Source organism: Saccopteryx bilineata, chromosome 7 (assembly GCF_036850765.1).
Source record: "Saccopteryx bilineata isolate mSacBil1 chromosome 7, mSacBil1_pri_phased_curated, whole genome shotgun sequence".
Classification (NCBI taxonomy): Eukaryota; Metazoa; Chordata; class Mammalia; order Chiroptera; family Emballonuridae; genus Saccopteryx; species Saccopteryx bilineata.
In genome coordinates, this window is record NC_089496.1 from 25,880,666 (window position 1) to 25,895,975 (window position 15,310).

The window sequence follows — 15,310 nt, forward strand, 5'->3', positions numbered from 1 at the left end:
GATTTTTATAGAATTGTACTACTAAAAGGGTGAACATTTCCTGTAAATCACTATGGAAAATTTTAATGAACAAACCAAATGAATGAGAAATCAATACTTATCGATTGTTTTCTGGCATATCATTAAAGCCAAACTCTGTCCTCTTACTCAAAAAACAAAGCACCCGAAGTGCCTGTCAAGTTTTGTGTGAGTTTTGCATCTGTCTGTGTAAGCCACAAAGACTTCTGTTGCCAAATCAACAAGGAATTTAAAAAGGAGGCATTCAGTTACAAAATGATAGCTTCCCATGGCTTCCCTTACCAACAACTGTCATCTCAGGTCACTAAGGTTATTTTCTACCAAAGGCATAAAACTTGAATTCTTTCTATACTAATCAAGGAAGCTGTTACATTAAAATACATAATTTCAAGAGTTGCCTATTTAGATTGCTTGAGATTAGAAATGTCCAGAGATTTTTGGCTGAGAAACTGATTAAATTCTTGAGTGAGAACACAGAAGCTTGTTTACTGCTGTCATGTCGAAGATACTAAATATCAAGAAGAGGACATTTGTATACCCCGCCTTCCTAGACCCAACTTTTGCATGTGACCTCATAGTTCCACTCACAGAAGTCTACAGCTCCCAACCAGTTTGCCCATTGGTTAGACTTTACATTTCTTTGAATTTTAGGTTATGCAGATCTTTTCTATCAGAATGTAAAGACATCTGACACTGAAGGACTCCTAAGATATTTAAATGACTTTCCCTGTTGTCTAAATCTATATTCTGTATCCTTGCATAGTCTCTGAATCGAGCAACTATTACAAGAGTTTCAAATGATATATGATGGACTTTAGGAAATCTCACATAGTTGTTCTCTGACTTGCAGTCACTACCTCTGAGATCATGACTGAGATAACAGGTATTAGAATTTGAACCTGGCCCTGGCCGGTTGGCTCAGCGGTAGAGCGTCGGCCTGGCGTGCGGAGGACCTGGGTTCGATTCCCGGCCAGGGCACATAGTAGAAGCACCCATTTGCTTCTCCACCCCCCCCCTTCCTCTCTGTCTCTCTCTTCCCCTCCTGCAGCCAAGGCTCCATTGGAGCAAAGATGGCCTGGGCGCTGGGGATGGCTCCTTGGCCTCTGCCCCAGGCGCTAGAGTGGCTTTGGTCGCGGCAGAGACCCGGAGGGGCAGAGCATCGCCCCCTGGTGGGCAGAGCGTCGCCCCTGGTGGGCGTGCCAGGTGGATCCCGGTTGGGCGCATGCGGGAGTCTGTCTGACTGTCTCTCCCCGTTTCCAGCTTCAGAAAAATACAAAAAAAAAAAGACTTTGAACCTTTCTGCTCTCTGAGAACAGGAATATAGGTTGACCTTAAGCTAAAGAAGGCTAACTTTGGGTATCAGACTACACTGAAGAAACAATACAGTACAACACAACCCAATTATGCTCCAGAGGCAATATACATAGTTTTGAGATCGCACTTATTGACAAAGAGGTAAAAAAAGGAATTCCTTAATATTTGTTCAGAGATTAGCAAATGAAATGTATATAGTTCATGCAATAACGAACTCAGGCCTAATTAAAAGCTTAGGAAACAGCAATAATCTTCTATCTGAAATGATAACTCAGCTTCCTAAAATTTTATGACTACTACTTGGGATACAAAAATATATCAGATTTTAAGTGGTTATAAAGAAACCAACTATTAATAGAATTTAGTGTGAGAGGAACCCGTGGATGGGTTCCCAACCCAAGTGTCGTCGTAAGGAGCTGAAGTTGTATAACTTGGTCTCGAATAACTGTTTTTGACTGAATACATCTTCCCCATACAATACTAGAACAAAGTAGTAACTGGAAGGTAAGCCATAAAACATTATTAAGCCAAATCATCAGGCAAGCAAACATTCTTCATAGATGTCATGACGGAACGGCCTCCTCACGTGAGGCAGGCTGTTAGTCACACAAATTTTGACGGTTACCTGGGCTAATATTAATATCTGGGAATACTGAGGCCTGATAAACCAGGGCTCTGAAATTAGCATGGAATTGAAGATGTCTATAAAAGAAAATATGCTGGATATGTGTTTTTTCTTTTCTACTATTTAACTTCATAATTAATACATAAATGCAAAAAAGTACATGATACAAAAACATTGTAATATTACAAATAAGATTGAAGTGCCTATTGACCAACATCTTCAAATCTAATACCTTCTTTGGAAGTAACCACCATTATTATCATTCTGAAGTGTGTATCTTTCTGGTTGTTGCTTTTTCTATGCAATTATATGCATTTATTTGCCACTAAAAAATATGCCTTATGTTGCTGTTTTTAAAGATTTAAGATGACAATACATATTATTCTACAACTTGCTTTAGTCACTTAAGAATACCTTGCTAACCTTTTCATTGTCAGTAAATAAATAAAAACATTCATGAGTGCTTGTTATGTACCAGTCATTCTCCTATACTTATGTATCTTGTTGTGAATTTAATCCTCATAAAATGCAATTATTATTGTGCTGTGTTATTGTCATGCCAGTTTTGTAGTTGCAGATTCTCAAGATGGAGAGTTTAGGTAAACTGCCCAATTTAGTGGCTGAGCCACCATTCTGGTTTCTATTCAAGGAATACTAACTCCAGGACTACGCCCTTGGTAACTATTTTACTCCTCCCCGTGTGGTACATAAACCTACCTCTGAATGCTGTATGTATGACCCCAAAGCCCCATGGGCCCATCTTTTAGGAATTTGCAGTGACTGTGAATGATGTACAGATAGCGTTCAAGTTTAAAAATGTCACCAAGTGTCTCATGCTCAGCATTTCAGCTGATAATAGCATGAGCCAGGCGGCAGCGTGATGGTGTGAGGTCTGACTCTTTGGGGGAGAATAATACACATAAGAATGCAGAGCAGACCCCATTGTTATGCTGCTCCATCCCCCTCCTTCCCCGCCACCTGCCTCCAAGCCGTGGGCAGCATTGCACTTACGTCAAAAATAACGTCAATCTAGTGAAAAAACCGAATGACTCACAGCATTACTTTAGGGAACTGATCTCTGTGTAATAAGATATATAGCATCCTAATTTCATAGGACATTTTTCATAACAGCTGCTAAGATTATATTCAAACCCATTAAATTCCTTTCAAGGATCCAATTCAAAGCAATAATACGACCATTCTTAAGATGCAGGTATATTGAGGTGAACTCCCACCCACTTAAAAGTGCTCTATCATCAGCTACTTTATATCTTTTCTGTATTTGTCAGTCTATGTTCATTGATTCACTCAGATCTACTCTTCTTTTGTACTTCTAGTTGAATTTGAGTCAGAAAAAAGCTATTTCAGAGACTGGAGGATCTGAAAGAAAGAATAGGGAAGAAAGGAGAAAGGAAAATGAAACTCTTCTCTGGTTCTCAAGGACAATAGAGCAATGGCCTGGAGAGAAGGGGTAGAAGAAGAACCCAGAGTCCTGGGTTTATAAAAACAGTGTCATGCTATTGCTTAAGTATCTGTAGAGAATGAATGACAGCGAGAGAACATGTCCACCTAAGCCCTTACATTTAGTAGCACATAGCTTAGAATCACTAAGCCGGTCAGATCTCTCTGCCCCATCACCATCCACAAAACTGACAGATAATTATTTTTGTGTAACAATTTTATTTCTCGGATAAAATATAAAGCCAAATGGAATCCCTCAATTTTTTTTTTCTTCTGGTACTTTATACTTCTGGGGATTTGCAAAGTTAGTCCTTGACATGTATCGTTGTTTAGAACATAAGGAATAAACAGGACTCGAGGAAGGCAGGTTATTTGTGAAGTTTACCTTCAGACTTGAGAGTGGCCTTCTGGAAGGGTAGGCTACTGAGACTGAACTCTATCCAGCGTCTTCCGCAAACTGTGTGGTACAGTGAGCAGAGAAGTGCATCTCCTCCGAGCCTTTGTTTTCCTATCTGAGAATGAAGGGTGGGCTAGAATCTTTACAGTTCTTTTGAAGTTTAATATTCTGATTCAAATATAACATGACAGTTAAAGACGGCTCCCAGTGGTGGAACAGATCATCCTCCCAGTACCCAGCAGCGTAAGTCCTATACTCATTTCCTCCTATTTCACACATCTCTTCTAACACCCCGAAAGAGTGCGCTGTGTGTGGCGTCTCCTGGACAACATTCCTTCCATCCTCCTTCTGGTATAAGAGCGGTGGAAGTGAGTGTTGTCAGCTACATTCTATTTTTCCGTTCTTTTACTTTAAAACTGTTTTTTTTTCTCAACTGGCATATAAACTACTGATTTGTAATGCATGAATCGCTGCTATAAAGTGGCCCTGAGATCTTTGTTTTCAGACACCCAAAAACTGTTAGTTGGGTGTGAAGTATTGTTGGCCATTTGGATAATGGATTTAAGGCACTGCTTTTCAGATCCCAGCAAACTTCACCTGTAAAAGATATAGTTGTTCCATGTGTGCACTCTAATGGTTTGAACCTAGTCAGTGCCAGCTCATATTAAAGATCTACCAGATTGCCATTTGGGGGTTGACCAACCTATCACCTGGCAAATTACTGAGCAGTCATGGAGCCAGAAGTCCCAGAATAAATTCTCTATATTCTAAACGCTGCTAGTAAGTAGTTCTGTTCCCTTACCCTATCTGTTCAGTACAGAGCAATGGAGTAGCTACTGCAACCTGGGATGCTCAATGCTATGTTGGGTCCACCAGGGTCAGGATTCTATTGCAGAAAGGAGCCATGTTTATAAAAGTAGAATGAGCTTCTTCCTTAGGTCCTTTTGTCTCCAAGTAACCAAAGCTGTTATTAAACCAACCAAATAAGAAATCATCTGGCCCTGGCCAATTGGCTCAGTGGTAGAGCGTCGGCCTGGTGTGCGGGGGACCCGGGTTCGATTCCCGGCCAGGGCACATAGGAGAAGCGCCCATTTGCTTCTCCACCCCCTCTCCTTTCTCTCTGTCTCTCTCTTCCCCTCCTGCAGCCAAGGCTCCACTGGAGCAAAGATGGCCCGGGCGCTGGGGATGGCTCCTTGGCCTCTGCCCCAGGTGCTAGAGTGGCTCTGGTCGCAGCAGAGCGACACCCCGGAGGGGCAGAGCATCGCTCCCTGGTGGGCAGAGCATCGCCCCTGGTGGGCGTGTCAGATGGATCCCGGTCGGGCGCATGCAGGAGTCTGTCTGACTGTCTCTCCCTGTTTCCAACTTCAGAAAAATACAAAAAAAAAAAAATCATTTTTTCCTGTAGTTTTCAGCATCTTCTTTTTTTTTAAACTCTCCTTGCATGCATGTGAAAGGTTAATGGCAAAATTTCATACCTAGCCTATTGAAGTAGTGAATTTCCTAGAGTAGTCTCACCATATGTGATTTTACAAGTCAAAACACTAAACTCTAATGGCATTAAAATCTTATTCTAGTAATTTATTCACTGCTTACAAAACTGGAGTGCACAGAGGAGTAGCCCGCGAGTCAAAAAGCTAGAATAATCATGTCAGCTCGTCAGCTAGCTCTGTAGTCGATGGCAAGTTTTCAAGTTCTCTGAGCTCACAGGAGGAAAAAAACACATTTGGCCGCTTTGTCTTTGGAGCGGGTTTGAGGAACACACGAGATGATGTATGTGACAGTACATTGTCATAGAACAAAAAATCCAAATACAAAACAAATAAGCTGTCAAATGTGCACGTGTGACAGTATACCTAATTAAAAGATTTCTTTTATCTATGTGGTGTTTCCACGTTTTATATGGAAACAAGAGCTTGTAAAGTTGGTTCTCTCCCAGCTATCACAATTAATGAACTCTTAATGGGTAGCTGCAATTTCAGATTTTATTGGAAAGAGGAAATTAAAGTGATGGAGATTATATTTTTCTGCATTGACATGTAAAAAAATAAAGAGACTCTTAATTAGAAAATATTCAGCTGTCTGAAGATCTCTGGCTTTTCTGAATTTTCACACTTCTTTCAAATATTGGAAATAAAAAGTCAAGATCTTCTTTAAATATTGTCATTCAATGGATGTATCTCCTAGGGAGAAATATGTGCGTGTGTTTCTGTTAGAATCGTATGCCACGGGCTAAGAGAAGCACCACCTGAGGTACTACTTACTTGTTTGGGTTTGTAATAGAATATATTTAGAGCACACCTTTATAATAATACTGTGAAAAGAAATGTCCTGTGGTACTGCTACTGTAAGAAATTGTTCTTTTCTATCAATACTTATTATTTTTTTTACAACCCAGTTATTTGCTTTATTTTAATAACTTATATCCAGAAGTACTTAATTATTAATTTCTTAAACATTATAATTTTATTTCATTGCTGCCACTCTGAAAAGGTAAAAATAAAAAAGATAAAAGTCTACTAGTAAATTTTGCTCAAGAAAATTTACACGGATGGTCATCTTTAGTTACTTATACTTGACCTGTCGTGTGACCTTTGTAGGTTTTTTTACCTTAGTTCCTATGATCTCCCAGCTCTAAGAGATCTTCCTCTTGTAGATTCTCATCAAAGATACACTCCAGCATACATACACATACGTACATAAATACAAATCAGTGATTTTTATAATTATGTTGTAGGAAGGTTTAATGCTCTTTGAATGTTAGATTTTTGTTACTGTCTTGGTCCTCTTTAGTATTGGTTTTTCCCCCCTAAGGCTTTGTCCATTCATCCTAGCTCTCCCTCATTATTTTGTGTCCTGTGGGATATCAGATAGGTCGTCATGCTCGTCACCTGTTTCTTGCCTGGTGTTGCTGAGGACCCTGAGGTTCTGTTATCAGTGTCTGTGCCCTCTTCATTAATCTTTTCCAAAGGTTTCCCCGTCCCTGATTATTTTGCAATATTTTTTTTTTCTTAGACTTGAATGAAGCAGTCCCAGAGACAGAGCGCCTGGATTCCAAAGCACTGAAAACCCGAGCCCAGCTCTCCATGAAGAACAGACGCCAGAGACCCTCCAGGACAAGACTCTATGACAGTGTCAGTTCAACTGATGGGGAGGACAGTCTGGAGCGAAAGGTGAGCACCCTTGAGCATTTTCTAACTTAAAATTTGGGCTGTATCCTTCTGCTTGCAGCTTACTGATTTTTCTGCAGTTAGAATCTATGCCTTAGTTAGAAATAGCTGGAATAGAATGGAATAGTTCACTTTCTCGTCTCCAAAATCCTTACTCAACTCAACACATTGTTGTAATTCAAATTCTTTCTGTACTCATTCAGTGAACTAACCAGGAACATTATCTATGTTGGCATATTTCATGATGATGTTTTTTATGTTAAGATGTTGGTTTTACCTAATGGGAAATAATCAATGCACAAGTAATTATTTCTGTGTGTCTTAGATGTCTATGTTAATTACAACGGTAATATCTGTGTTAATTACAATGGTAATATGGTGAGTTGTTGTGAACTATGGAGTCTCACTTGTAAACCAACAACAAAATTGGTTTTCATGAGGATTAACTAAAAAAGAAAGGTCAAGCTGATTTCAAAGTAAGTATCACATAGAACTGATGCTCAGTGGCATAACCTCCTTAATAACCTCTTATACCAACAGCCTTCAAACAGTTTCTATAACCACATGCATATTACCAAATCACTTCTACCCAAGGGTCTGAGAACTTCCTCTCCAGAATCAGATTCTGGTGCTCCATCCCTCACCTCTGTGGCTGGCAGTGTGCCCTTCTCGGAGTCTGACCACATAGCTGAATTTCAAGGACCACTGCACCCAGAGAGGGAGCCCTCCTCCTCCTCTGTTTGGGGAGATACCTCACTTTCCTCTCCTTCGAAATCTGACCCTGACATGGAAGACTCTCCTTGCCATCCTCAAGCCACCACCAAGAAAACATCACAAGAAAAAGGTACTGTGAACTTTTTTTTGTTTGCTTTTTTTTCATTTTGTCTAACTTCACTGACACCTTGCATGGTACAATATAAAAATAGCTTTTCTCTCATAATTCTAAGTCCTGTGTCCTCTCACCGCTAATAATTAATTTTTCTTTTTTTTTTATGTTATGGGAAAAGAGACCACCCTCTCTCCATTGTATTTATTTATTTTCTTTCTACCTGGTTAGTATTTTTGCTTCTTTAGCTCTCCATAAGCTTACTGATGAAGGCAGTTCTTCAGGAGGCCTTATAGGGATTTTTATGGGCTAGCAGCTGAGTTTAATAAATACTAACGGACATATAGAAAATAATGTGTATAAAGATAAAAGTTATATAAGTATTAATTCATTAACTTGATTTTTATTTAGAAGAAATTTTCACAATTATGATTTATATTGCAAAAAAACCTGATAAGGAAGATATGATAAAGGTAGTCCAGGTATAATAGTCCAAAAACATTTTTTTTGTGGCAGAGACAGAGAGAGTCAGAGAGAGGGACAGATAGGGACAGACAGGAAGGGGGAGAGATGAGAAACATCAGTTCTTTGTTGCGGCTCCTTAGTTGTTCATTGATTGATTTTTCATATGTGCCTTGAGGCAGGGAGCACTACAGCAGACTGAGTGACCCCTTGCTCGAGCCAGCGACCTTGGACTCAAGGTGGTGAGCCTTGCTCAAACCAGATGAGCCCGCGCTCAAGCTGGCGACCTCGGGGTCTCGAACCTGGGTCCTTCCACATCCCAGTCCGACACTCTATCCACTGTGCCACCACCTGGTCAGGCTCAAATAGATTTTAAAAGAGGTAACACCAGAATTTTAAAGCAGTATCAGTAGACTTTTATCTTTTTACTAGTTTTTTTTTAATTTATAGAAGTAATAAATTCTTGTTTAAACAAGTTAAATGATGCAGAGATGACTAAAAAATAGTTTCATTCTCTTCCTACCACATCAGACATGTTTCTTTAAAGTGACCAAGTCGATTGGGTTATATGGTGTATGGTGACCCTTGAATAATGTGAGACTAGGAGCTCTGTCCCTCATACAGTCAAAAATCCATGTATAACTTTTGATTTTCCAAAAACTTAACTATAGTTGTCCCTCAGGATCTATGGGAGGTTGACCAGGATCCCCCATGGATACCAACATTCATTAATGCTTAAATCCCTTATAGAACAAGGCACATAATTGGCTCTCCATCTGTAGATTCCCAACTGCAGATCAAAAGTACTGTATTTAATTTTTGGTTGGTTGAATCCACGGATGCAAAACCCAAAGATACAGAAGCCAACTGTATATTTATTGAAAAAAATCCATCTATAAGTAGACCCAGGCAGTTCAAACCCATGTTGTTCAAGGTCAACTGTATTATCTTTCACATCTGAAATGCACATAAATATATATACATACGTATACAAGATAGAAAATAAATATGTAAAAAATCAGTACCTTGATATGTTAAGGTTGAAGTGTCTGCAATGTAATATACCATTGCTTTTGGTTTGTGAAGTTACCACGAAGGTAATAAGTTAGAGCTGTATTGATTGCAATGCTGAGGATAATACTCTGGTGATATCAAACACCTAATTGAAGTTGAGTGTTTTCTAAGTCATGTCAATACTGCATTTATAAATCATCACTTTGTTGTCATAGTTGTGGGACTCAGTGAAAACTAGGATAGATAGAGTCCCCTTATAACTGGCTAAGTGTTAAACATCTAACCCCTTTTCAGTTGGAACTAGAGGAAGTAAAAGATTGTTTCTAGAAGTTTGTAAAACAGGTTATGTGGTAAGAGGAGGCGTGAACATATTTTCCTCATGTCTACTCTTTGTGTAACCAAATTCTAAACTATTGGTCTCCAGACTTACATAGCAATGGGGCCTTTTTCAGACAACTTAATAGAGTAAATTAAGCACCATCAGTTTTCTACTCGTGATATCTAGAGATTATTATTCTAATTTTATATGTAGCTATTAATATGTTGCATTAGGCCCCTATGAATATAGAAATAGTAAATTTTATCATTGTTTAAGGAAGGGCAGGTTATATCTAGCTGAAGTTGGTAAACAGGATGCAACAAAAACATGCAGTTGCAGTGGTTCTCAACCTGTGGGTCGTGACCCCAGCAGGGTCGCCTAAAACCATTGGAAAATACATAATGCATATCAGGTATTTACATTCCAAATCATAACTGTAGCAAAATTACAGTTATGAAGTAGCCACCAAAATTATTTTTTGGTTTGGGGTCACTGCAACATGAGGAACTGTATTGCGGGCTCACGGCATTAGAAAGGTTGAGAACCACTGAGTTAGAGTAACCATTGAGGAGCTGAAAAACAGAAAGGAAGGGGAAGGAAGGACTGTCAGCAGGGAGAGGTGGCATCACCAGAGACAGGCACATGTAAGGTGAACTTAAAGGAACGAGGCTGCCCAGCCAGCCTTAAATGTTTGTTTATGTGGCTCAGAGTGGTTGCACATAAAATTAAATTGGTAGGTAAATTTTAAATACCTCAAGTACCTTACTTTACTAGGAAACCGTAAGATATTTGGACAGAAGAATAAAAAGAAAAAGACACTAGGTGTGGGAAAGATGAGTTAAGAGACACTCAGAAATCATCACCTCTTAGGAGGAGCAACAAACAGTGGCAGGAAAGTCATGCAAGAACCTTTGAAATAAATGTTGACTAGAGTTGGGGAAGAAAGGAAGGTGGGTGAAACTGATCACAGGGTTTCTAGGCTCAGAAAATGCGGTCTTGTCTTTAATAGGAACTAGGAAATCAGAAGTATTATGGGGGAAAGAGAATCGACTCATATTGTACACTCAGGAGAGAAGCCAGACCTCGGAGGTAGATTTGGGCGTCCCCATAATAAAGGGAGAGGTAGTCAAGAGTCTTTCTGCAGTGAAATTGAGCAGAATAAAGTCCATAAAAGCCTCAGTATTTAGCAGTCAGGAGAGCTTTCATTCCCTTTGAAAACGAGGACCAGCTCACCACACTTACAATGGCTTATTAAGGCAATATTAGAGAGCTTTCAAAAAGCCTAACAGAAATTTTACATAAAGCTAACTAAACAAACAAAATTCTAATTTTTCTTTTCTTTTTCTGAAATCATAGCAATCCAATGTTGGCTTTTATGCAGGCTAGAAGTTCTGCTGTCTACTAATGTGTACTTGATTGATTTTAAATGGGAAAGTGCACTGTTACTTAATCTTGCCTCTTCAGCCTTTTGAAAGCATCCATGTGAGTGTTCCTTGGAACACACTTTGGCAAATGTGTGAGATAATGATGTGAGGTTACCTAGCAGCAGGCTCTGCGATGGGCAGAATTAGGCTTTTAGTCCCAAGATGTCCAATAACTGCTACACTAATAGGTTATGGAATATTTCCATGTACATTGTCTCATCTGGTCCTCACACCACTCATTAAAACATCTCCCAGCTACGTCTAATTCAGAAAATAATTAGGCAGTCTTCTTTTTAACTTTGCATGGGCTTAGCCATTAAGAGCTGCTGTAGGATTGCACTGGAAGAACCCAGCACTTTCTTTTCTTTGGCTTCTTTTAAGAGAATTGAAATTGTTTTGGGGTTGTTGTTTTTTTAACATTCATTAGCAAGATCACCTCAGAAGGTGTTTCTGCCATGTCTGTGGATTTCCTGTATGTATCCATATCACATCTGTGGCTATTTAATTCACTTAGCCAAAGACTAATGATGCAAATACTCATAATAAATATATGAGGATAGAACTGAATTTTGATATGGACTTATTTCTGACTCTTATATTTGATTATGTACAGTTCAAGTAATTATTGTAATCTGAGTATCAGTAACTGAAAATATGAAAAGCTCATTGTGAAAAATCCTTAAGAGAGTTTGCCAATATCCTGTGCTCCTTTAGAGCTTTGAACACGACTCCCAAGTGATGAGTGTGTGTGTACTTCATGTTTTATAAGTATATCTATTAAGAAATTTTCCTGAAATAAACAAAATTATAAACAAAATTAACCTGCATGGTTACTAGAACACTTTCTTAGAAGGTCTATTCTCTCTGCAGTCTACTCCAGGAAGTTTCTGGAATTTTTTTTTTAAGAGATAGACAGTTAAACACCAACAGACAAGTAGGAAGGAGTAGTTTCACACTTTAATGTGCATCGGAATTAAAGCATTCTTTGTTAATCATCTCAGAGAACTGGATATGCTGAACAATAATACCAAACAGCTTCCTTTGCTTACTAGTTCCAGGAAGAACCTTAGGAGTTATCTGCCTCGTCCAAGGTGAGATAAGTTGCACCAGTGGAATCTAGCTCCTACATCTGACTTTGAACTCCACTTGCAAAGCCTCTGCACTAATTGGTTTTTGGCATTAGTTAGCGTGTGCCCATCTCCAGCAGCTGCTGCTATTTAGAGTGTCTGCGTAACTCAAAGAGGCAGAGCTCACTCAGCTCCAGACACAGAGGAGCGTTTGGCGTCTCCAGCATCACGGGAGGCTGGCCAAGTTATGCTCCAACCCAACTTCAGAGAGAGACCATTCAAAGCTGTGAACGTCTTAGAGCTGAGCTCCTGCTTCAGAAAGTCTCCCCCATCCTCTGCCCTCCTCTGTATCAGGACTGGCCACAGGCCATTAACAAGGGAGAGACCAGAAGGGAAAGTTCTGACTCTCTCTGAATCTCCCAGACTCTGCAGGGTTACTTTCTGCACTGGACTTGAGAGATAAGGGGGTGAGTTCCTGCCGGGAGATGTGAAAACCCAAAGGGGCCGCAGAGGCAGAGAGGACAGGGCCCAGGCATCTGAAGCATGGTTGGAGCCAGAGGAGGAACGATGAGAAAGTCATGCTGGTCCCAGCTTTTAATGTGAAGGGTGGTGTGATGAGTGTTTATTCTTCCTTATTTTATTCAAGATATTTGAAGCTAAAGCTCTCTGTCATGAGTATTTGGGCCTCAGTTCAACAGGACATCTCCCAGCTAAACTGGATGTTTCTCAACATAGTTATGTTTCCCATATCTTTTTTTTTTTTAAAGCATCTATTATTATCTTTGAGTTAAAAATTGAGGCATTTCCCTTCAGAAATGGGTAGATGACTTTTGACTTATGGCTTAAAAAATAATAATAATGATCGGTCTTTGTTTTTACATATGTGTGTATTCTAGATGGTGAGAAAGGTCCCAGATCACTCAGGGCTTCCAGTTCATTGGTGGTGCAAGGGGGAAAAATTAAGCGGAAGTTTGTGGACCTGGGGTAAGCACCTCATGACGTGAACAGCGAGCCCTCTGTGAAAGAAGGGTTAAAGGACACAGTGTCAACTTCCCCTTTCCGACGGTGTGCTGTCATTACAGGGCACCGTTGAGAAGGAACTCCAACAAGGGAAAGAAATGGAAAGAAAAAGAAAAAGAAGCAAATCGGTTTTCTCCAGGTAGCAGGTATGGGCGAGCGGCTAAGGGCGTAGATTTATCCCAATATCTAAACTTTCTGCCCCCCCCCACCCCCCGCCATTGTAAACCAAAATCAATGGTCAGTATCTCTGATATACCTAGAGGTGAGACGAAAGAACATGTTCACAATTTCTATTTGTCTGAACTCCACTTAGAGTCTGCACCGGGCCTTGGAATATCCATTGGCTTAGTTGCAGAATTATGTTCACGTGAGCAGTTTCACCAAAAACTTATCTAAATGCAGCATAGTTATGGCTGTGTGATGTTAAGTACCTGCTGGCTTTCAAGACCACCCAGTCTGCGTGTGTGTAAGAATGACTGCGTATCTTGCTGGGCTCCACCGTTTGTCTGTCCTGTCGGCCACGCCTACCATTCAATAAAGTCTCCTTTTAGAGGAGTGAGTTTTATTCAGCGTGTTGTTAAGTTTTCACAATTTTATTCCGCAGTAACTTCATTTTAAACTTAGGTTTATGTAGGGAGATAGTAAAGCATAGCCACTCTGAGGTTCTACTGCCTGACTTTGAATCAGAGCTCCCACCTTTAAATGCTTGGAAAGTTATTTAGCCTCTGTGACTCCATTTTCTCATATGTAAAGTGAGAGTAATAACAGTATTTATCTTATGACATTAGTGTAAGGGTTAAGTTTTCCTATAAAACATTTAAAATGGTACCTGGCACATAGGAGGTATTAAAAAATAATAAAGATAACAATTTGCTGCTGGTTTTATTGTTTGCAAGTTGCAGAGAGGTTTTATATTTGTCATCTCATTTTTTTACTTGCAATAAGATCGGGAGCGCTGATAATAATACTGTAGTTTATTGACGAAGAACTTCACCTCTGTATAATTTAATTGATTACCGCAGGACTATGCAATAGTCAATTAATGTCAATTAGTGGGCGCTAGTGCCTCCAGCACCCCGTGTCATCTTCAGGTACTTATGCATCTAATGTTTTTTTATTTTTCAATTAAAGTTTATATTCCATATTAAATTCGTTTCAGGCATACAGCATAGTGGTTAGACAATCATGTACTTTACACTGTGGTCCCTCCGATATTTCCAGCACCCACCTGACACCGTACACGGTTATTAGTGTTACTGACTATATTCCTTAGGCTGTACTTTACCTCCCCGTGACTGTTCTGTGACTGCCAATCTGTACTTCTTCATCCCTTCACCTTTGTCACCCAACCCCCCAATCTTCCCTCCCCTCTGACAACCATCAGTCTATTCTCTGTATCTATGAATCTGTTTCTATTTTGTTTGTTCCTTTATTTTGCTCCTTAGATTCCACATATAAATGAAATCATACCGTATTTGGTTTATCTCTGTCTGGCTGATTTATATTTCTTTATGAAATTTGGGGATCATTTCAAAAGCAGAAACTGAAGAAGGTATAGGCAAAATGCTAAGAATAAAAAGCCATACGATCATTTGGGAACCATGTATCCATTTCATAGTTTGTCCTCTGCTATTTCCTTTGTTTCTTTTTCTCTTTCCTGGCATCCGCCCTGGTGAGAAATTACAGTTCCCTGGGATTACAGAAGAATGGGGAGGGGGACGAGGAGAGAGAATCCCCAATTAATTATTTTTGTTAGTGTGGGTTTCCTTTATGCTGTAAAGTGAAAAAAGAGTCAAAATCTCTGTTTGTATTGAGGACAACAGTCTCAGGAAAAAGAAGACCTAATGCAACTCAAAAGAGATTTAACTGTGTGTGATTTTAGAGTAAGAAATATAATTGTGCCTTAAAGTTAAGAATAGAAAATTACCAAGTATACTTGGGGGAAAGCAAAGAAACAATTAAGGAAGCTGTTTAAGTGAGAGAAAAAAACAGAGAGAGAGATGCCCAGATGCACAATGGGAGAGATACTCAGACACCTCTGAAAGGACTCTTTTTTCTTTGGCCCCTAGACTTCTGAGGCAGTCACTCCCGCTCACCTTTGAGGCTTGCAAGGACCGATACGCAGGCATTCAGGAGGCATGAAAAGATTCGCTTGAATGTCCTCAGAGTAGCCAGAGAGTATTGGTACTTTGTATA

General features: G+C 39.7%; 1 protein-coding gene across 10 annotated transcripts in view; it reads left to right on the top strand.

Moving 5' to 3' along the window:
* PPP1R9A (protein phosphatase 1 regulatory subunit 9A) overlaps positions 1 to 15,310 on the top strand; it is a 279,968-nt gene that overhangs the window by 247,431 nt on the left and 17,227 nt on the right. For 6 of the 10 annotated variants that reach the window (XM_066238458.1, XM_066238457.1, XM_066238456.1 and 3 more), the window contains 4 exons: positions 6,828 to 6,985; positions 7,577 to 7,826; positions 12,991 to 13,078; positions 13,177 to 13,260. In XM_066238458.1, the coding sequence (XP_066094555.1) occupies positions 6,828 to 6,985; positions 7,577 to 7,826; positions 12,991 to 13,078; positions 13,177 to 13,260 (580 nt within the window). The remainder of the gene's footprint in view (positions 1 to 6,827; positions 6,986 to 7,576; positions 7,827 to 12,990; positions 13,079 to 13,176; positions 13,261 to 15,310) is intronic. The other 4 variants (XM_066238463.1, XM_066238464.1, XM_066238465.1 and 1 more) reach the window with 1 other exon arrangement.